A 22,500-nucleotide genomic window follows, 5' to 3' on the forward strand; every position below is an offset into this window, starting at 1 on the left:
TCTTGTTCCTCAGAAGAGTCTTTTCTCGTACCTATTCCAAAAAGATGAAAATTGACCCGTAAGTTATTCTGCAAAGGACTTACATGGAATCAGTGCCAAATGAAATCGAATAACTGGGAAAATTCACAACAGGCAACAAGAGATGACATTAGCGTTAGCTTTTTTCAAGACGTTCATTGAACTTCTACCTCATAGCAAAACCGCGCACCGGTAGCTCAGTTGGTTGAGCACAAGGCTGTCACGCGGGAGGTCGTGAGTTCAACTCAGGACCAACACTCAGGGTTTTTAAAATAACTGAGGAGAAAGTGCTGCCTTTGTAACTACATCTGCAAATGGTTAGACTTTCAAGTCTCGCAGCTCTTGTTCATTAACTCTGTGGGACGTTAAAGATCCCATACACTATTCGAAAAGAGTAGGGGACAGAGTTCCCTTTGCTGTGGTCTGACCTTTCCAGCATGAAGTCGGCTTGGCAGGATTAGCTTGAAGGGCTTCTGTGTGAATGAGACCACAACTGTGTCTAACAGCCAGAAGTCAGGCTACTTAACCAAGTGCTGGAGCCTCACTCAAACTCAAAAACTCAAAAGGAGGAAGATCCTCACACAAGTAACGAAGCAAAGAGGGAAATCATTCTAGCGCCATGTCTACTGACGTATAATTTATAAAGAGATATGGAAGACCATACACAAGGAGATTCTTAGCACCTTGCGAGTAACATTTACGCGGACGATTTCAGTAAGAAATTGAAGGGACTACACTGACAAGGAGAATCTTAGCATTTTTAAAGTAACAGAGCCTTGTTCACAATAGGAACATTTTAAGGAGGCTTAGACTCCGCTCACAAGAATTCCTTTAACTTTGTCAAGTGTTTTATCTTAGCTTGCTAATCGCTTTCCAGCAATAAAAAATGAGGGTCACCGAGTTCGTTTTGAGATACAAGCGCGTTTTAAGATAAAACAAGACGCTTTTTTAAAGCGTTTACTCGGATTACCAAGTGGCGCAGAAGTAGGGTGATACATTTTGGACGAGATAGTTTTTGTGTCTACTGCGCATGGCGCGTAGTCACTATTGCCATTGTGTTTTTCCTAAAATGAATATGTAACAATAGAATACACTTCGGAGCCAATCCGCATACGAAGAGTACCAAAGTTCGGACTCTGCAAACAGTACGATGAATTGCCGATAGTTCGCGAGGACGAGCGAAATGTTCGGGTGCCCCGTGTTCGCAGATGATGATCTGTGAAGAATACAGTTCTGAGGTGAGGTTTTAATTCTTACAACAGTTACTTAATGTAGCTTTCGTAGTTTGTTTCTAACCAACCAATTGAGCCCGTTTACGCGTTTAATGAAGCCGCCGTTTTCGAGATAAACAAAGCTTTGCAGTAGCTGCACGTAATTGTCAAACTATAGATGGTTTAACAGTGAGATCATCAAATTAGCAAGGTCTTCTGAATTGTCATCTATAGGAGGTTGAACATAACCGAAAAATAAATCTTTTTCCAAGTTTCCAGTTCCATGACGTCTTTCGTTTCGAAAATACAGTATTTCGCATTTCCTAATTGTCACCTTACGTAGCTTATCATGGTAACACAATGATGTCAAGCTACAGTGGAACCCCGTTAATACGGTCATCAACGGGCCGAAAAAATTTGGCCGTATTATCGGGGTGGCCGTATTACCGGGGGTAGCGTGAAATTCATGACTAAAGGGCCTTAATGACAAATATCGCATTTGCACTTTTCTCTTTAATAAACAACACGGGAATGTACGTACAGTAATTGTATAAAATACTTGAAACTTCGCACAGTAGGTAAAACGCTTAAAATTGTTAAGTGTACTGTACGTTCTGAGCCTAAAATCAAAACAAGAACAGGCCCAGCTTATTATGCTTCTAAAAAACGGAAGCCGCCGTAATTACCTAACCGAAAGACTTAACTATCAATCGTGTTTTTGATAAAAGCACAGAGACTTAATCCCTTCGCGATTTGCCTTACTGGATTTTACAGTAGTGTCAAGATCATGTTTGTAATGAAAACAGGGAGGAGTGTTGCTGACAGTGCTTTGTAAAGTAAATCGGCTGTTCGATTTCAGCGGTAACTAACGAAGGTCAATGAAATTAACATGTCACAGGCGTTTGACGCGAGTGGCCGAGTTAACGGGATGAAATTATAGAGGACTCTACTGTTTGGGATTTAAAATTGTGGCCGTTGGCCGTATTAACGGGTGACCGCATTAACGAGGGTTTTCTATAAGAGAATGTATGGCCATTAGGTGGGCTTCCACTGTATTTGATTGAAAAAATATCTATCCCTATGAATCTAAGCAGTTTGAGCCTTTCAAGTAACTAGTACATTAGGAGATGTGTTCATACATTTTATCTCCTGAGCGAAAAGTAAGCGCTTTCAAGGCAAAGTAAAGTCCACTTTGATCCACCTACACAAGTAAAAGTTGTGTCATTTCAACGCTTCGACAAAGAGCTCAGAAACGATGTACCGCACAGATCTGAAAATTGGAGGTGGTGTCTAAATTTGTTTCCCGCAACATTCCAAGTTTTTGGCCTTTTTCATCGAACGTTTCGAATTTATTTTTTTGTTGCGTGACAGTGAAAATGATCTATCGCACGTAAATTTTTCTATGGTCGAAAAACTATCGATATGGGAGCTGTGGTGAATCAATTCCCACAATTCAGCCACCGCTATTCACATGACAGAATATTCTACTTCTTTTCCCCTTGCACATCTCTGGAGTAGTCACATGCGCCTCTCAAGCGCCTATGTTTTAATTTGCCAAGTACGAAACAAAACAAGTAAATGTTTCTGCAGCCAGTTGCTCAGTCAAATAACGCAGATAATGTACCGGTGAAGATCGCGTAATGTTTACAATTGCAAATAAATTCAACACGATCTGCGAAGGTTCCAAATTAAGAGTGTTGTGAATAACGCGGCCGGTAACCTCCAGCTCTAGGTAACTAACATGAAGATCAGGAAACTAACGATAAAAAGAAAACATAGACATCGGCGGATGATGTTGGTACAGAGAACAGCTAAGGCAGAAAGAGACTAAGAAATGTCGGCCATTTATAACATACCGCTGCTGGAAGTTCTGTACTGGCAATTTAGTCGTGTTGTCAACAGGCAGGATTTTAGTAAATATCTTATTCATAACATTTCTAGACGACTGAATCCAGCATATTCGCGTTTAGCTGCATTGCATTGTGTCATTTGCTATATCGTGGAACATGGGCTTTGAATCAGCAAACGAAATTAAACGAGTCACGCTGAACCCCCAGCGTAGAACCCATCATTTAGTTGCTCCACTGCACGTTATAAATTCCGATTTTCATCTAATTCTGTTAGACGAGAGGCTGTTTCAAGTCTCTCGCTATCTGAAATCTACTCCTTCGCGTTAGCGTTTATTTTTTGTTGCAGTTGCTTTGTCACAGAGGGAGGTCAAATGTATTGCTCGGAGGGGTGTAGTACATTGCTTTTAGCCAATGAAATCACCGCCTCCTAATTCTATTGTCCATTTGCTGCACAGAAAACTAAATTCTTCCCAGAATACAACATGGATACCTTTCAGGTATTCCGAGTAATAAAGGGACCTTTTACATGGCTTTTGTTGCCATGGTAACCTGTAATGTTGTGCAATTATTGACGTTACATATGATACCATAAAATTGCCGTTAAGTGAAACCAAATCGTTGCAACGGTTTGCGCCACCTTTAGTGTTAAGATGATGTGACCGAAAAGTTGGATTTTGTGTTGCTTTTGTGAAACGCACTTTAGCAGGACTTAACAGTTGCCAATCACGTATCTTGAGCAAGCGGCGAAAAACTATGATTTATAAAAAGCTCTACATGAACGAGACTTGAATCTCTTTAAATTGCCCTAGTAAGAGCCCTAATTCAACCTTCCAAAACAATGTTGGCCAAAATGTTGGAATGTTCAGTAGCTCATATTGGATGAGGCTATGCCAACATTTCTCGTTCCGTGATGTTGACCGACATTTGGTACGTTCGTCGCCGCGAGTTTGAACATCGGTTTGGCAACCATTTTCAAACACGTCGCAACGTTTAACTGGAAAACAAAATCGGGGCTTCACACGTCGCGTTTGCCCCAATACCCAGGTACTGATCTAAAACGCATTCTTACGAGTGTAAACCGTGAACTCCTCCTTCGATCTGGGCAGATGTAGTCCTTTTCTCAAATTTGAGCTCCCCAGAGTACATCATGGATCTAAAAAGTGGTCAGAGAGTAAGACTTAATGACGAAAATACCTCAACCCTTTCGAAACGTTTGAATTCACGTTACTTAGATGCTGGGACCTGTCTTACAAAACAAGGCTAAAATGGGGATCGGGTTGTACCTTACGAGCTTACTGATTGGTTAAGAAACTATCACAGGAAAAGGAAAAAAGGAAAGGAAATGAACTTTATTTAAGTGTCTAATCTTCTAGCGCGGTAGGGCACTAATTGGGGACACTGTAAATTGAAATTAACAAGTTAACGCAAATCAAATCAAATCAAATGTTGGCTTTTGAGGAGAGGGGAAACCGGAGTACCCGGAGAAAACCTCTCGGTGCAGAGTAGAGAACCAACGAACTCAACCCACATATGACTCCGAGTCAGGGAATAGACCATTTTACAGTTGTGGCTAAGTTACCAGGCCTAACAATGGAAGCGAGGCTGCCGGTGACCCTGTTTTGATACAAACCTTCATGCTTTTGTAATGTTAATATGGACTAATTAGCGTTACAACAATACAATTTACATGATAAAAGCAGTGAGGTCTGTATCAATGCAAGGTCACCGGCAGCCTCGCAGCCATTCATAGGCTTGGTCGCTGAGCAAACAACTGTAAAATGGCCTATTGAATCCGGGCCACATTGGTGGGAGGCGAGTGCTCTCACCACTGCGCCATCCCTGCACCCCAAAGTAATACGACCATACACAGCCAGTGAAAAGGATTCCAAAACAAAGGATATGACTCAAAAATAAATACACTCTATAATTACTGTTTGATGATAGCGGAGCTCCGCGCAAGACGTGCGCGGAGCACCATTGGGTTTCCGCCCCTCCATGTATGCCAATGTGACCAGTATAACGTGTCCATATCGCGGGCTCAAGTTTAGAGCTCATTGAGGTCAGCTTTTTTTAAGTTGACCGCTGACCAGGTGCTGGGTTTCGATTGGATCGCAGGTTAAAGGCAAGTTAACTTATTGTAACAATAAATAACCCTGGAGCTTGGCTAAATCTATATTATTATGTAAACAAACAAATGGCAGTAAAACTCACTTCGCATAAAGCTACCAACATAACTTTGCTAATGGCCAAAATTCGTCTTTCATAATTGAACGATGAAAAGACCGCCAATGCCCAAGCATTTGAATACGCTACGTGTGGATGAGATATTCTTGAATCCGGAAAGAAAAAGTTGCGGATTCAAAAATATCCGGATACATGTGGACAGGGCCGAAATAAAAACGTCCCTAAGCCGGGCTTCCCAAACGCATGCGTCGAAGAGGCCCTTGGTAGTTGCACAAACCCTGCGACTTTTTCGGGTTTCCCTCCAATTTTTCTGCTGAATCATCGGTAATCAGTTTTAACATATTAATTCGTCTTAGCAGTTAGCTAGTGTCCAAACAAACAAAAACAAACGGACAGAATGTATACTAGGTAGCTTGCAACCGTACGCTTGGGGACGAAGTGACAATGGCCTAACGTGCAAAGCACGAAACTTCTGTCATTCTAACTTTTCTCTCTCTTGAAAAAAGGGTTAGACATCCTTACTTGTCAAAAACTCAACTAAAATTAGCCAATGAGCGAGCGAGAATTTTGCAGTCATTGTAAAATTAGTTATTGTACAGTAGAGGACAGGTTTGACTAGTTTGGTTACTGGCGTTTGCCCTGCGCTTGTCACGCACAAATTTGTCACTCGTTTTCGGTTGTGTAACATACACTTGCAATAAATTTAGTGCGAAAACGTTGGATAACAAATAGCTTGGTTCTTAGATGTTTTCGCCCGTAGTATCGCTGAATATTTCTACCCGTTGTTTGTATTCCACTCTTTCTATACATTACAACTCGTTAAAAATACTCAGCGATACAACACACCAAAACATCTAGAAGATTTAATTACTTATTCAGCTGTTCAATTGCTACGTGAATAAAAAAATAACCTCAATTGAGTGAGACTTTTTGCTCCCAAGTCTTGACAGCCATGTTGAATGCCGGTGCACAGATACGGCAAAAACCGATGAATGGACCCTTTGTCAGCAACTGATCCTGACACACCCTGAGCGACTTTAACCTTATCGTGTTCACTGCAAAATGAAATGTTTTCATATTATTTGTAACAGTTGTGAAAAAATAACTTGGCAGTCGGGGAATACTTATCCAGGTGATCTGGTGACGTAATTCGGAGGACTGGGGAGACATATTTCAACGCCGTATCCCACAACCGTGCGCGGCCTTGAATGTTATTTTCGAACTCAACATGGCAGAGGCGAGGTTAGATCTCGTCGGTTCTACTTGAATGTTCATTCAGGAACAGGAAATGTGGGAGGTATCTGTTGAGTTTGGGCGATGAAAATACTGTAAAAAATTTGGAAACAACACCTAAGGCCGCGCGCGGTTGTGGGATACGGCGTTAAAATGTTTCTTCCCTGTCCTCCAAATTACGTCGCCAGATCACCTCGACGCGATATAAGGCGAGATTGCTCGTACTGAACTGATTGCGAACCGTACTTTGATCGATATGTTCAAAGAGTTTGCCGAATATTAATATCAGAAAGGTCTCTGAAGAGTCGCTTGGCACTGAGCGACGACGAAACAATCGTTGTCAGACCAGCTATTACAGTATGCACAAGTCAAGTTTTCACAAGTTATATTATTTGGTTGGTTAAATTATCTGAGGAGAAAGTGTTGCCCCTTAATTTTATTTGCAAACTGCAATACTTAAATTCAACTGGGATATGGACTAGAAACCGCAGGCCCCGTCCCACACATAACTACGTTATGTGTTACAAGCTGCGTCCGAGTGCCAATTGGCAAATGATAGGTTTGCCAAACGACGGAAAGGAAAGGAGCTTTATCCAAGGGTCTAGTCGTTCTAACGCTTGAGCACTAATTGAGGACACTGTAAACAGAAAGTAAAAAATTAACGCAAAGCAAGTCAAATGTTGATTCTTGAGGAGAGGGGAAAACCGGAGTACCCGGAGAAAAACCTCTCGGTGCAGAGTAGAGAACCAACTCAACCCACATATGACGCCGAATCCGGGAATCGAACCCGGGCCACATTGCATGGTGGGAGGCGAGTACCCTCACCACTGCACCATTCCTTTAAAATCATGAATTCGGATTACTTTCGTTTCGTAACACGAAAATACCGCAATCTCTGGTTGAATGAAAAGCCCCCAGAAGTAACTAAGATTCAAATTACCTGAAGTATCTTTGTGCTCCACTTTTGTGCTCCATTGCGCTCAGTGAACCCATTCCTGGGAGAAAGAAGCGTACACATTATTATTTATAAATGGGACTTTTTGGAGTTCACGTAGCTTCAAGTAAAGAAAACATAAATGAATAACGGCGAATAATAAATAAGAGATTTTCTTGATTCTCACTGAATATTCCGCTTACTGAGTTTATACTTAACGTTTTGTTTGTTTTTTATCCACTCAACTTTAATGCACATAGCCCTTCGACTGTACATAACAAACCAATAATTATTTGGATGAAGGGGTAGTTTCTAAAGAAACTGTGGTGCTGTGTCGGTGGGGAAGTAGTATACAAAAATTTGGTTTATCAACGGAGTTGATAATGTAAATTGACCACCGTACAGAGATTCTAAAAGCTGACGTTTCGAGCGTTAGCCCTTCGTCAGAGCGAATCCAAGGGCTAACGCTCGAAACGTCAGCTTTTAGAATCTCTGTACGGTGGTCAATTTACATTATCAACTCCGTTGATAAACCAAATTTTTGTATACAATCATTATTTGGTTTCTGTTACTTGTAAGAGAGATGGATTGATATAGCTAGAAATTGAAAACGTTTACTGTGCCAATCTCACTACAGGCATCTTACCTCTGTATTTTTTCAGTCTAATACCATCGGCAAAGAAATATTCTCCGGGTGCTTCTGTTGTTCCAGCTAACAAAGATCCCATCATAACTGAAAATAGAAAGATTGGTTTTAGCAAGGTTGATTTAATTTAAAATTTAATGCCATTTCATTAATTGAAATGAGCATTTAAAAAAAAGGCCACATCACCTTAACAGGGAATGATTTGCTATGCATGTCAAATTCGGCATAAATACATACATGTACATCTTCCTCTAGCTGTCAACAAGACTATTTCCAAAGATACCAAACTTTCAATAGATACTTCACTGAAATTCAATCACCTGTCGAAGCTCCCAAGCTGAGGGCTTTAGATACGTGTCCAACATTCTGTATACCACCATCTGCTATCACGGGAACCCCAAATCGTCTAGCATATTCAGCTACTTTGAAAACTGCAGTGCCTTGTGGCCTGCCCACAGCCATGACCTCTTGTGTAATGCATATAGATCCGGACCCCATACCAACCCTCAGGGCATCAACCCCAACATCAATAAGATTCTTTGCTTGAGCAGCTGTCACAACATTACCACCGATAACTTGCAAGTCTGGATACCTCTCCTTAATGAACCTGTGCGTGATAAATTGCTGTAAATTATATCAACCGTGACAAAATTAGCCTACATCACTTTCTGCAAGAGCCTAATGTTTTTGTTTAATATTAAACTGTACACTGTCTTCTAGCATTCCTTCCTGACACCCTTCTACATCATGGTAATAGTGTAAGCTTAGCACCAGCCATCAGATTACTAAAGAAAACATCACTGCAGGAATAAAACTTTTGTCTGCACACTGATTCCTGAATGTCGGAGCTCAAGACACCAGTCGTGTCTATATTGTGTGCAAGTTTCTCTTGGTTTGATTTTACAATGGAAACCCACAGAGAGAAGTAGCCATCAAGATTTCAAACCAAAGTATGATTAAGAACTCTGGTTAGCAGTTCCTTCACAGAATGAAGGTTTTGAGATGTTAAGTCTCAGTCAATTCTGACCACATTTATCATCATTTGGCTGATGCTTGTAAAAAGAGCTGCTGTTACAGTGCGACTGGGAAAACCGGGAACACCTAAAATACAGCTGTATGTCAGGAATGCTTACCGTTTTCTACATCTACATCTAAATATCCCAGCAATCAGCAAAGTCCTTTTGACTTATGGCTGTTTTTGCTTAGGTGGTCTCATACACCACAAGCATTTTTAGGAGACATTATGCCAAGGCACTTCTGCTGGAAAGAACACACTTATAGTGGACAGCCACAGCTATCCCGGGAACTTCATCCCCTACTCTTCTCAAATAGTGCGTAGGTTCTTTAACGTCCCACAGCGAGCTTATAAACATGGAAGATATTTGTGAAACAGGGCCTGTTTTACAATCCTTATCCAAGAAAACTTGAAAAGTCTAACCATTTGCAGGTTTAAGTACAAAGGCAGCACTTTCCCCTCAGTTGTTTCAAGACCCAGAGTGTTGGTCCCGCCAGAGTTGAACTCACTACCTCCTGCTTGGCAGCCCGATGCTCAACCAACTGAGCCATCGGTGTGCGGTTTTTAAGCAAATCATGTTTGAGGACTTCACGCACCAAAAGTGCAAACTGAATGACCATTATTTTAGTAAAAGACGATACAGGTATTCACAGCAGCACCACATGTTGAAAGCAACAATTTGTCTTGGAGCGCCAGTGATCAGTGAAAGGACAAATCAAATACATACAGTGTTCTGTTTCTCTATGAGCTAAGTCTCAGAGCTCTAACAACCAGAATTAAATGAAATAAAATCAATTACGCCGAAAATCTAAAGCCAACACAATTCTTGGGCCACACAAACAACAGTAAACACTCTGCGGTTCAGCATACAGCTTTCGGATGTGTGATTGGATAGAAATAACATTCCTGCCATACAGGTGTTCAAGGTTTTCCTGCTTCCACTACAATTATTATTAAAGGTTCTAAAGGGCTAGGGTTTTCACTCAAGATATCATGAACACATTTGACATGTGACATTTGCCGTGAGTCGTCACTGGATCTTGTGTAAAGACCCAGCTTTTGCAGCCCTAATGAAGCTTGGACGAAGAGCATCCAAAGTACTCTCAGGAGAGAATACTTTTGATTTCTTTTTAATCTATAGACTCCTCAACCACCCCTACCCCAGTGACAATTAAAATCTATTGGTGCTAGACAGTAAAATCCATCAAGTCTGACTCCTATAGGAGTCAATTGTGTTTGTTGAGGTTACCTCAATAATGCAGGAGAAAAATGATGGCCAGTCGAATAACGTATGAGCAAAAGGCAAGGCCCTCAAAAATATTTTTCCACCACAACTCCTTTAATGTCAAATCTTAATGCTTACTTGATCAAATCCAACTGAAAGACAGAATTTCCCTGGGAGGAGTCAATGACAACAACGTCTACTCCACTCTGAACCAAAGCTTCCAGTCTCTCCTTGTCTTCATCTCTTGTGCCAATGGCTGCACCCACTGGAAAAAGCAACATAATCAGCAATAGTGCTGCTTTCTGTACTTCTGCATTCTGTGCCACTAATATTACGATTACAGTGAAACCTCTATTAAGCGGCCACTCTCGGAGAAATGGCTACTGGCCACTTAATGGAGGTTGGCCGCTTGACAGAGATTTGTCAGTAATTAGCATAATCTTTAGTAGAAACATCACTTTATTCTAAAACAAACACCTTTAGAGGCTTGCGACAACTTTTGCACAAAAGACAGCTCTAATACTGAATAAAAATACAGTACTGTTGGAAAAAACAAATTCTCCTTAAAATGTTGAGATGAGGTTCTCTCAACTTATATTAACATGAGCAATCTAAACTATGGCGTAAACTGAGTTGATTTTATAACTGGAAAAGGAGGCATGTCTGAAACTGAAATGTTGCATTACGGGTCCATAATTATTAATAATCTTTAAATGCAAGGAAGTCTGTCGCTAAAAAGGCAAACTAAGTGTATTAAATGAGGGGGCAGTTTCTAAAGAAACTGTGGTGCTGCGTCGGTGGGGAAGTTATACAAAAGTTTGGTTTTATCAATGGAGTTGATAATGTAAATTGGCCACCATCCAGAGATTCTAAAAGCTGACGTTTCGAGCGTTAGCCCTTCGTCAGCTTTTAGACTATACAGTGGTCAATTTACATTATCATCTCTGTTGATAAAACCAAATTTAAGTGTATTAAACTCTTGGTGGCCAATTAATAGAGGTTAATAAGCATTTGATTTACAATATTATTCTATAGTAATGGACTGTGATTACTGGCCGCTTAATTGAAGGTGACCACATGGAGGTTCCACTGCATTACTATTAACATTGTTACTGGCATTACAACAAAATTAGTCAATATTAAAGCAGCCATGTTTGCATGGAAACTAAAGAAACAGTGGCTACAGTTACATTGTCAAAAGAACTTAGATTCTCTCAGGAAAAAGACTAATGCTTATATCTAAAAGAAATTATTTTTTCTGTTTTGAAACATTAATATTAGGGACCTTAATTAAGTAAAGAAAAACGACGATGACGGCTACAAGAACATTGTCTAAAAATCCTATTTCCAGTTACTTTAATTATTTTGCGATTACTGTAAGTTGCTCGGCTTGGAAAGTGTGAGTACGCATTCCAAGAAGAAAACTGGTGAGAACAGTATGGACATTTAGAGAGAAAATTGAAAATTCATCGTCAGGTGCTCTCGTCCTCCACATGACCTCAACTTTGATCATTTCACATCGTTGTCAAGACGAGAATGGCAAAAAAATGTATTAAAATGTAAAACGCACGTGCAGGGCATGCAAAGCTGTTGTTTTTGCTAATTGAAGCTATTGTTAGGTGGCATTCTCGTAGCCATCGTCATCGTCTTTGTTTAAGCCCCCTATTATTAGGTGCTGGAACACCAAAAAGCAATCCACCTGACATTTTCTGGTTATCTGCTAGTGCATGTAATCTAATGAATTTTTTTCTTACGATTGCAAAAAATGACTAATGCGGGTAATCTACCGTGCAGGTAAACGGCCGGAAATTATGGTATGTGGATTGGGCAACAGACGCATACACTGTTCCTGTAAAGCTAAAAAGGTGCATTGTATTTAAGTTAGTGTTGTTTGGGGCCATGTTCCTGAAACCAGCTAGCAACCTTTAAGGAAGCACAACGGCTTTGAGGTTGCTGTTTGGTTTCAAAGACATAGCCTTAACAACACAAGAAATCTAGTAACCAACCAGGGTCAAAGTACCAGATGTGAGATGGTAAACAACCAGACAAATCGACTGGTCACCGGCTACAAACAAAAAGCCTGCTTGACACTTGAAAAACACGGCATGGCTAGAATATTCTATGGCCATTTTCCCACTTCAAAGGTCTAACTGATGACGCTTTCAAGTCGTGTCTAACCAAACCACATTATCATTTAAAAAATCAAAAGGTCCAACCTCTGGAGCGATGATAAAAGCACAATACCTTGCATACCTAATAGCTGCTTGTTGACATCTTTGGAGGCGAGTGGAAAATTCCTGTTTTTCTTCAGATCTGTCCGAGCAATTAATGACACTAACTCCCCTTTCTCATTGACAATTGGTAGCTTTCCTGTAAAAATTTAGTACAGTTACAATTACAATAATTATTATTACTATCATCATCATCATCATCACCACCATCGCTGTCATTATTATCATTATTATTAATACATGATGAGTAGCACAATCATGATGTACATTTGGGAAACCAGTATCTTGAACGAACACTTCAGGCCATATCTCCGCTGGTAAAAAGTGCTAGCCACTCACATTTCGCAGATATGCTTCTTACATATTAAGTAACATTTACTGTGTAGATTAGCGAAATCGGTCGCTTAAGTTTAGAATAAACGGATTCGGTTGTCCACTTTGGGGACAAAAAATGGCGCGTCACGCGTAACACGCAAACTAGTAAGACGAGCACAACAAGGTTCTTCAGACGGCTTGTACTTTATTCCTCACAACGAAATCAACAACATATTTCACATAAACAATGTTGCAACCAGTAAATAAAAAAATGTGGTTAATTTCTCACCAATGACGGAGAAAAGAGGCCGAAAAGCACAACAGTCTTGAGCGTCACGCTCCTAAAATCTTCAGTGCTGTTTTGCAATTTGCGTCTGTAACCCACAGATGTTTTGTGGTTAGGAAGAATAAAATATGGTTCGAGAATGCTCATTTGTGGTAGTTGCTTTGGAGAAAGTTTTACACAAAATTTTTTCAGCACACGAGAAGCCAGAGCATTTTTTCTCAGTCTGAAACACTTTGTCCGCCATTACAATTTGCCTTAGAGCCAAAGCACAGCTTCGCAAAATGTCCTCTGTATCTTGCTTGTCCGAGCTCACATTACAAAACCGAAAGAAAAACAGAATGCTCATCTCATGTACAAATTACATGCCAAAGCTCAGAAAGAAACAATTCAAATTGTGAAAGAACGAGACCTCTTTGTGAGTCTGAAACACTTCTTGACGTTCAGAGGTTGACAAAGGGAATTTAGAGCGTGAAAGAACCAAAAGTTTCTCCTAGCAGATCCGCCATTACGTTTCGAAACGTTCCCTCAGAGCAAGCTTTGCTACCAGGCCTTGACTTGTTTTTATCCAGTTAAACCAGTTTTTTCTGGACTTCAGCACATTTTGCCCTGTTTTTTTGCAATCCATGTGGAACATTTCGCCGGAATTTCTCAATTGCGAATCAAGCAAAGCATATAATCAACTCTGAAATTAACATTTCTGTAATGTCAAAGTTAAAAATGAGAATATTTCGGGTTATTTAACAAAATTTTTTAGGGTAATCTAGGCAAAATGAGGAAATTACCATGCCTGCAAGGGGTCATGGGTAAATTTAAAATTGCTTATTTTTGATCCATCAGTACAAAAAATTTCATTTTACATTAAGATATCAGCTTAAGAGGCTATTTGATTTTGTCAGGTTCCTTTTCATCCAATTTTATGGCAGCATGAAAAATTTTGTAAAATTTCACTATGTTACACAAATGTACATCATGATTGTGCTACTCATCACATGCAATAATACTAATAACAATACTAACTTAATTCAATCACTTCAATGAAAAGGAAGGATACCAGAGGTTATCCCTATCGAGGGTATCTGCCCGCAGCTGGATGTAATTGACTGAGAGTTCATTTTGATGAGGGAGAAAAACCGAAGTGCCTGGGGGAAAATCCTTGGAGTCAGATTGAGATAGATGCTTCTTATCGTTATTATCATCGCCATCAATTTCATCATTTAAAAGAAACTCTTACCAACCTTTTTTGCTCCTTTGTAAAATGCCATTTGCTTCTTGGAGTGTTATACCATCTTTTGCAACAACCAAGCTTTCACACGGTGTCATTACCTGTTGTAACGGTTGATAAAAAGGTCAATATAAGGGTAATAACAAACATTGGGGTATGTCTGTAGCCATTGCACAGCCAACAAACTGCAAATCAAACAGTAAACAGCTACATACAACTGGATAAATTTGTTAGAGTAGTTAATCTAAGTTACTGTTAGATTAGCAGAAGCCATGATCGGGACTCAGTGGTTCTCAGTTATGCCAACATTTGGTTTGCGAACTTAATCCATTGACACCTGAACTGCCCTAGAATGCCCCCATGTCTGGCATTAGAGAAAAATCTATAGAGTCCAACTCCTGCGAGTCAATGGGTTAAATAATTATTGGGGAGCTTTAGGAACAATGACAACAGTGACGAAAATGTCTCAAATTGGCATACTCAGTGGCCAAAAACAACACCTTTGCATGCTCTGCACATGCGGTTTTCATTTTTGTCCATTTCTTCGCCGTTATCAGCAAAACAACAACGTAAAATAGTCAAATATGAGGTTTTATGGAGGACGTCATTTTCTTTCCTAAATTAAGTGCCCCTCATAACGTTTTCTTTCCCGAGGGACTGCCATGCCTAGAATAGCCGTTAAGTGATTACACTAATCATAAATGATAATTTATGTTTTGAGATGACATTCTTGGTACTGCCCACTAGCAAAACTACTGTAAAAAGCTGTCCATGATGAGTACGCACATTATGTTTGGAGGTAGACATTTCTCTCAGTGCCCATGCTCAGAACAAAAACCCTTGTTCTGGCAGTCATCTCCAACTTTAAAGGCTCAAATAATTGAAAGAATAGTGTTTACCTGCACACTGATATGTTACCACAAGAATGCCACAAGATTAAAGATGGCCAACATGGATAATTAACCCTTTGTCTCATAAAAGAGTCGGTTAAAGATTTATATTGTCTAAGCCCAGAACACTCTTTTTAAACCGTGGTTCCCTGCAATTTGTATCCAGTACATACCAATGTGATACTGAAGTGAACTCATCCAAATTGAACTTTAACACTTTTCTTATTACAGTATTTCCAGTTTCAATCATTGCAGGGCATTATTTTATAGTCAGTATCAGAAACTCTTTGTTTGCCTTCATTTTATCGGAAAGTTTGTGAATATCCTACCTCTTTGATCGGCCTCAACAAGTCTGGTTCATGGACAAAGTCAATGTCACGGGAAGTAACAATACCAATTAAAATGCCACCCATCTGACCATTTTCTATAAAGATCAGGAATTAATAAATGAGAGGAAGGGTTGTTTCATTTCATTAATGATGAAGAGCGGCGGCTTTGCCCTAAGTCCTACATGTACATTTATGTGTCTGAAATTTAAAACACAATCATGAAAAGAATAATAATTATTATTAACTGTCAAATTCCGAGATCACTGTATGTTCATCATCTCGGGTGTCATCCTTCTCTTTGTCCTAGCCACCATTATCATTATTTGACCTACAGCATAACATTATTTTTTGGCAACGGACAGTTCAGGACACTGGAAAGAGGCAAAGTGAAGTTTTCTACTGGGTGAGATAAAAGTACTCTACATGTATGTACATGCACACAGCATAGTTAATGGACTGAGATGAAAAAGAGGAGCTAACGCTCCCTAATATGTGTACACAACTTGCATTATTGTTTCCCCATACCCGTTATAGGAATTCCAGAAAAGCCATGTTTAGCTTTCGCGTCTAGCACATCACCGACACAGTTTTCAGGACTCAGAACTAATGGATCCAAGATAAAGCCCTGTTCAAACTTTTTCACTTTTCTCACTTCATTTGCTTGAAACTCCACTGAGCAGTTATGATGAATGATACCAATTCCTCCATTTAACTGTTGAAAAAAGGGGTTTCATTACGATAACATTCAGTTGCTTGAGCTACATGTATAAAGACTTTTCAGCTAAGCAATAATGTTTTTTAAACTGATTAATGAGAAGAGTGAGTAAAGGAAATAAGTAAAATGCAGGATAAAAGTATTGTTTCCACAGTCAAGTTATAAAATTTGTTATTGTTGAACTGTCACACTTCAAAAACAAACACACACAAAAGGCATCTGCGAATTCTGGTTGGGAATTTGGGAACTGTATTTTGACTAAAAATGGACGCCAAAAAACTTTGGGATACAACTTCCAGTAAAAAGGGAAGGTAAAGGTAAAAGGGTTCAGCTAATCAAAATTTACACTCCAACAGTCATATTTACACACAGAAACCTTCCATAAATAATACAGCTGTAAATAAATGTTACTGAACTAGCTTGCTCGGTCAATACTGTGCGGGAAAATGTTGGTCAAGTTCCTTTTTTTGCAAATTCATGCGAGGTCCATAAACTAGCAAAAAAGAAACGAGAACAACATTTTCCCAGTCTGGACCAAGTAAGCTAAAACAAGTTGCAAAATTGTTGAGACACTATCACGAAAAAACACTTTTTCTGGCTTCCAGTACCCACAGTATCTAGAATTTAAACCTTTCCCACTTCCCCTCCCCTCTCCCAATTTCAATGTTGACTGTTTAAGTGTCCAACATTTTTTTGTCTTGCTAGCAACACTGATAAGGGGGGAGGGGGGCTGCAGTGTGAGAGATAATAGGTAAATTAATAGTGCTCCAAGAGTGAAGTGTCTCCACTATTTTTGCAACTTGTTGTAGTTCAATTAAGTTTTTATTACAAAGTGTATATTGGCCCTCTTGCGCAGGGCTTGCCTCTTCAACTGCTTCTCCTAATGGTTCCAGAGAGTAAATACTGGAACTCTGACATGACTACAGTACCGCTCAGAAATACGTTAACCAAAATATGCGCACAATACGCGTATATCTGTACGCGTATGTGTGTATACCTATACGCGTATGTGCGTATATCCATACGCGTATGTGCGTATAACCATACGCGTATGTGCGTATAACCATACGCATATGTGCGTATAACCATACGCGTATGTGTGTATACCGATATACGCGTCTGCCTCATTAGCTTGCTTATTGTTTTGCTTATTGTTATAAGCTTGAAAGCACTAAAATAGTACACGACTACGAACTACATGACAAAGACGCACTTCCACAAACAGCTGTCGCGTTCGGAATACGACGAACCACGGATGTTTATTTCATCGATAAACATACAGTTCAGGTTCAGAGTTATTTTGTTCCACACTATCAAAAGAGAGAATTAATAATATACAAAAGGCACACCATCAATAAACATGCAATTCTCGGAAAATCTTTGAGTTTACCTCGCCGAATTCGACGGAAGTTCTACTCCTATTTGAAAGGTGTTGCATTACCTGTCACGATTTCCTCAGCTCTTGATGTGAGTCATATGCAAATTTTGATAGATCGTTGTTCGGGTATTCCCTTCTACTTTATTTTGCTATCAGTTTAAAACCAGCAGTATCAAAATGATACGATACTAAAGAAATTGTTTCCCATTTATGAGTTGGTCGCTTCTCTTCATAAAAAGTTTTTAATTGAACGGAAAGGTAAAATGGAAATGAATTGTTGATTTATCTTTCGATTGGATCAATTTCACACCCGTGAATATTATTTTTCACTCCCAATTTCACCGCGTGAATTTTAACCCTTAATTTCACGACGTGAAAGTTTTTCCCGATCATTCACGGCATGAATAGTTTCATGCCAAGAGTGAAAGTTTCTTATCGTAGAGTGATTACGGCGTATTCACGCCGTGAAAATTGAAATTCACGCACCGGGGCAATGAAAAAAATTTGATGGTTTTCAATGAGGCGTAAAGGGTAGCAAACCATACACGCATTTGAATGCCAAACTTAAGACAAATTTTTGTTTCCCTTCTGATTCATAAACATTGAATTACTTTTGCTTGTTATCCAAAAAATTCGCGACGGGAAGCGACCCGCGCGTTTGTAACATGATAGCTTTTGCAGTATGTAAATTTTCTGTTATCGGCTCGTGGCTTTGTTCAGATCCAAAAGTTCTTTGTTCTACTCAACAATGCAACACAAAGGAAATTTATGGTACTGAATAACAAAGGAAAATCAGACGCGCATGAATATACGCGTCTGTGCGTATAAGTATACGCGTCTGTGCGTATAAGTATACGCGTATGTGCGTATAAGTATACGCGTATGTGCGTATAAGCATACGCGTATATGCGTATACACTGCGTATGCGCAGTTAACGTATATCTGAGCGGTACTGTATATAAAAAACATGTCATGCATATATACGCTGATTCGTGACCAGTCCACCTTAGCAGTCTGTATTGCAAAATTCGAACCATTCAGAGAACCAATCAGAATTCCCCTTTCACCTTGGACCACTTTGCCAAAATAATAATAAACTGTGTGACAAGTCATAATGAAGACAGTGTTTCACACTTACTGCCATTGCTATTGCCAATGACGACTCTGTGGACACAAAAACACAGTTATGACAAATGTAAAAAACAAAGCAATGGTTTAAAGTGCTTTATTACACTGTAAATATGTCCAACTACTGTAACAGTTGTCCTTGGCCTTACGTGTCAAAAGTGCAGTAGTTTATGGTACACCATTAGTCCATATCAAACTATCAGTATTATAAAAATTGAAAGGAAGGTAATAATTGCCAGGATGTTAAGAACAGGGAAATAATTCTTTTAACCAAAAATTAAAAGAAAATAGAGATTTTCTAAAAGAGTAGGAAGAAAATGGGATATGTTATGAGGTTATAAAATCTACACTCACACTCACTCAAGATTACAAAAACAAAATTCCCTGACTTTTTCCTGACCAAAGGCAATTTTCACTGACAATCTTTTAGGATTTTCAAGACAAGAAAGAATCTCCCTGATTTTTGAGATCTTCTTTCAAATTTTCTGACTGTGTTTAAATTTCCTGACAATTCTCTGACCTTGAAAAACTTCAGATTTTTTCCCTGACTTTTCAAGGTGAGCAGGAACCCTGCAAAAACTATTTTAAGGATCCAGTGGTTTCAGTAAGTGCTGACAGCTGACAAATTGCTTCACTCTCAGAGAAGTTGTCTATTGACAATAGGGAGCTTAAGCAACGACAATGGTCATGGCAACAAGAACGTCATCTCAAAATGACAATGTGTAGCACAATCACCATACCCAATTGGGGATGACTCAGAAACATTTCCTGACTTATTCAGTTTAACGTCTTCAATAAAGCTATATTTTTGCTGAATGCTAAGGTTATCCTTGTTGATTAGCTTACAGGGTGTAAAAAGGGTAAACGACTTTCTGTTCTTGAGAAAACAAAGGAAAAGGATAGAAAAATAGGAAAATTTCGAGTGTAACTCGTAACACAATAATTTTCAAATTGAAAGTCTTCAAAACCATTTTCATAAGAGAGAACACTTTGTGGATTAACAGACAATAACCAGTGATAACAAGCAGTAAATACTACATATGAGCCAAATTTCAACAGTTCAAGTTTATTAAAACACATTAAAAAGATTCAAAATTCCGTAGTTTCCTTACTGTAACACTGTGTTTTGGAATTTTGGTGCTCACTAGGTTATTGTTTGAAACAAGTCTTCAATTGATATCTGTGGGTTCAAAACCATCTCAACTAAATGCTCATGCCTTGTGCTTTAACATAAAGAAAAATTAGTTTGAGGGATCCACTACAAATGGAAAAATCACTCCTCAAAACAGTCACTACGCTTTTTCAGCTCCGCAATTACACGATAATATTTTTCAAGACCACTTCTTTCAACGTTGCTCCTGATCCAACCAAGGCATAACTGGGTTCCAACCAAGCATTTTCTAAATGCTCACAAGTTCCCCTAGCTATTTCCACAGTTTTGTCATCGTAGCTTCCAGGGTCGCGAAAACTATTGGCCTTTGACTGAGTTGCTACGTTTTTTTTAACATGCTGGGCCATAATGAACCAAGTATTGAGTGCCAGCAAACATCACAATCTACTTCGCAAAGAAGCCATGATTTCCATGAGCTTCACAAGGCTTGGTAACCTTTCCTCTATGGATATTATTGGGAAGTCCACAATGTCTTTTCAAGGGCAATTTTCAGGAAATTGAGAGACACATCTGCTCTGACCTCAAATTGTAAAGTGGAGCAGAAAGCCAGCATTTAGGGTGTCAATAGAACTAAATGAGGGGATGCTATCCTCCATGTAGTGAAAGCTTTCTGTTTTTACTTTTTATTTGCCTCAAAATTGACTATCTGCATGAAAGACCACGCCTGGAAGGGATCATGGGTAAATCAAAAATTCAGTTTTAACACACCAAACTTTAATATTTTCCGAACAATTAGAAAGATATGAAAGTCTGGGTGTGAAATAAGCCAAAATAAGTGATTTTCACCCCAATAAACACAATTTCACAATTTTTAGGTATGTTACAGGAATGGGTACGGTGATCATGCTACTCATCTGACGTGACTATTTCAACCTTTTTAACCCTTTTGACTCCCCAGCCGGCCTGAAACGGCCAGTTACTCAGTTAATATGACAAGGGTATGGTAGTTCCGCAAAAATGAAACTGGTAAGAACGGCGCTTAATTTAGGGGAGAAAATGACAATTTATCCTCAAGTACTGACGTTCTTCATACATACATGTAAAACTTCAAATTTGGATATTTCATGTTGTAGTTTTGCTGACGACCGCAAAGAAATGGACAAAAGTGAAAAACATGTGCAGAGCATGTGAAGCTCTTGTTTTTGCCCACTAAATATGACTAAATATGCTAATTTGTGACGTTCTTGTTGCCGTTGCCTTTGTCATTGCTTAAGCTCCCTCATAACGACAGTAAGTTACCCTATTGAAACCAGCCACCAACTTTACATTTTTATTGAGATCCCTGCCAGGGCTGTTAATAAGGGCTCGCAGCCAGCCAAAACCACTGGCTAGTAAGCCATCTGCAGCCGGCTACTTTCCTCTCATTTTACCGCCAGTCAAGATGAAAAACCTTAACATCAAAAAAACTTTTAAAGCAATGTTCTCCCCCTTTTGAGGGGAACTGATGGCATTAATTTTCTTAAGAAGATTAAACAAGAAAAACCAGGACAAACTTCTTCCGCTCGATCATTCAAGCGAATGATCTGGAACGCTAACCGAATACAGTAGTTCCCATTATTGCGCTTAATCTCACAAAAAAACATGACATCCAAGAGTGCCAACTTCCCTTTGATGGCTGCCTACTTTTAATTCTAAGCCTTTTACTTTCAAATTAATTGACAGCCCTGCATGGGAATCTTATTCAAATGCAGCGAGATGAGAAAGAAATACACGTATAATAACTGTCAACAGCCAATGAAACAACATCACCTGTCACTGTGTCCATTGGAGAGCTTACAAGAGGAGTTTTCAGAGTGATCTTTTTAGTTAATGCTGAGGTCAAATCCTGAAACAGAGAAACAACCATATTTGGTAAATCGTGCGACCAAAACATTCAGCGAGAATTATTTCTCAAAATGATTATCATAAGGCCCTCCCACACAAATTTTGTCAAACAGAAATTCCATGCTATAGTTTACGAAAAATGATGGGACAGTTCCCATTTCCCACCTCTTCCTTTAGTTTCATGAGAATTTTTACATGTTTTTCACTGAAATGCACAGCAGAGGACTGGGTTTAGTCACTAATGTGCATTCTGATGAACCAATGTTAAAGGGATGTCAGATTTCCATTGAGTTAGTTACTTCAAAGACCCATCCATGCAAAGCTTTTTGTAGGACTCTTGACTAAAAATCTTCCTTGACAACTGCTGTCTTTCAGTAGTTGAGAGCCACCCCCTTGAGATCTTGTGATTAATAAATAGTATAAATACAAAGGTGATTGTACAAAATCGCACGCCTCATTGGCTCGCTATCTCGGATTATCAGCCGATAATCACCTCGACGGACAAAATGGCTGCCAGTAGTCGTTTTGCCACTGTAAGTGAAGATGATTTTGCGTTGAAATGTTTTCTCTTTTTTGAAATAATCAACTGTGTATTTATACTAAAACAATTATTCGCCTCAGGCTCAGTGATTCTCGGTGAATATTCACTGATAATCACTTCGCCTTCGGCGAATAATTGTTAATTATTATTATTA

At 39.3% G+C, this 22,500-nt stretch overlaps 1 protein-coding gene across 1 annotated transcript in view; it reads right to left on the reverse strand.

Moving 5' to 3' along the window:
• The window catches only part of LOC138015632 (inosine-5'-monophosphate dehydrogenase 1b-like), a 28,759-nt gene that overhangs the window by 1,947 nt on the left and 4,312 nt on the right, over positions 1-22,500 (reverse strand). The window contains exons 3-15 of the mRNA XM_068862718.1: positions 21,731-21,806; positions 18,821-18,846; positions 16,115-16,301; positions 15,590-15,684; positions 14,384-14,471; positions 12,570-12,686; positions 10,455-10,581; positions 8,397-8,683; positions 8,077-8,163; positions 7,437-7,491; positions 6,175-6,318; positions 4,149-4,232; positions 1-31 (exon numbers count right to left, since the gene is read on the reverse strand). The exon at positions 1-31 is cut by the window's left edge and continues 1,947 nt beyond it. Of these exons, the coding sequence (XP_068718819.1) occupies positions 10-31; positions 4,149-4,232; positions 6,175-6,318; positions 7,437-7,491; positions 8,077-8,163; positions 8,397-8,683; positions 10,455-10,581; positions 12,570-12,686; positions 14,384-14,471; positions 15,590-15,684; positions 16,115-16,301; positions 18,821-18,846; positions 21,731-21,806 (1,395 nt within the window). The 3' untranslated portion in view covers positions 1-9. The remainder of the gene's footprint in view (positions 32-4,148; positions 4,233-6,174; positions 6,319-7,436; positions 7,492-8,076; positions 8,164-8,396; positions 8,684-10,454; positions 10,582-12,569; positions 12,687-14,383; positions 14,472-15,589; positions 15,685-16,114; positions 16,302-18,820; positions 18,847-21,730; positions 21,807-22,500) is intronic.

Source organism: Montipora capricornis, chromosome 9 (assembly GCF_036669925.1).
Source record: "Montipora capricornis isolate CH-2021 chromosome 9, ASM3666992v2, whole genome shotgun sequence".
Lineage (NCBI taxonomy): Eukaryota > Metazoa > Cnidaria > Anthozoa > Scleractinia > Acroporidae > Montipora > Montipora capricornis.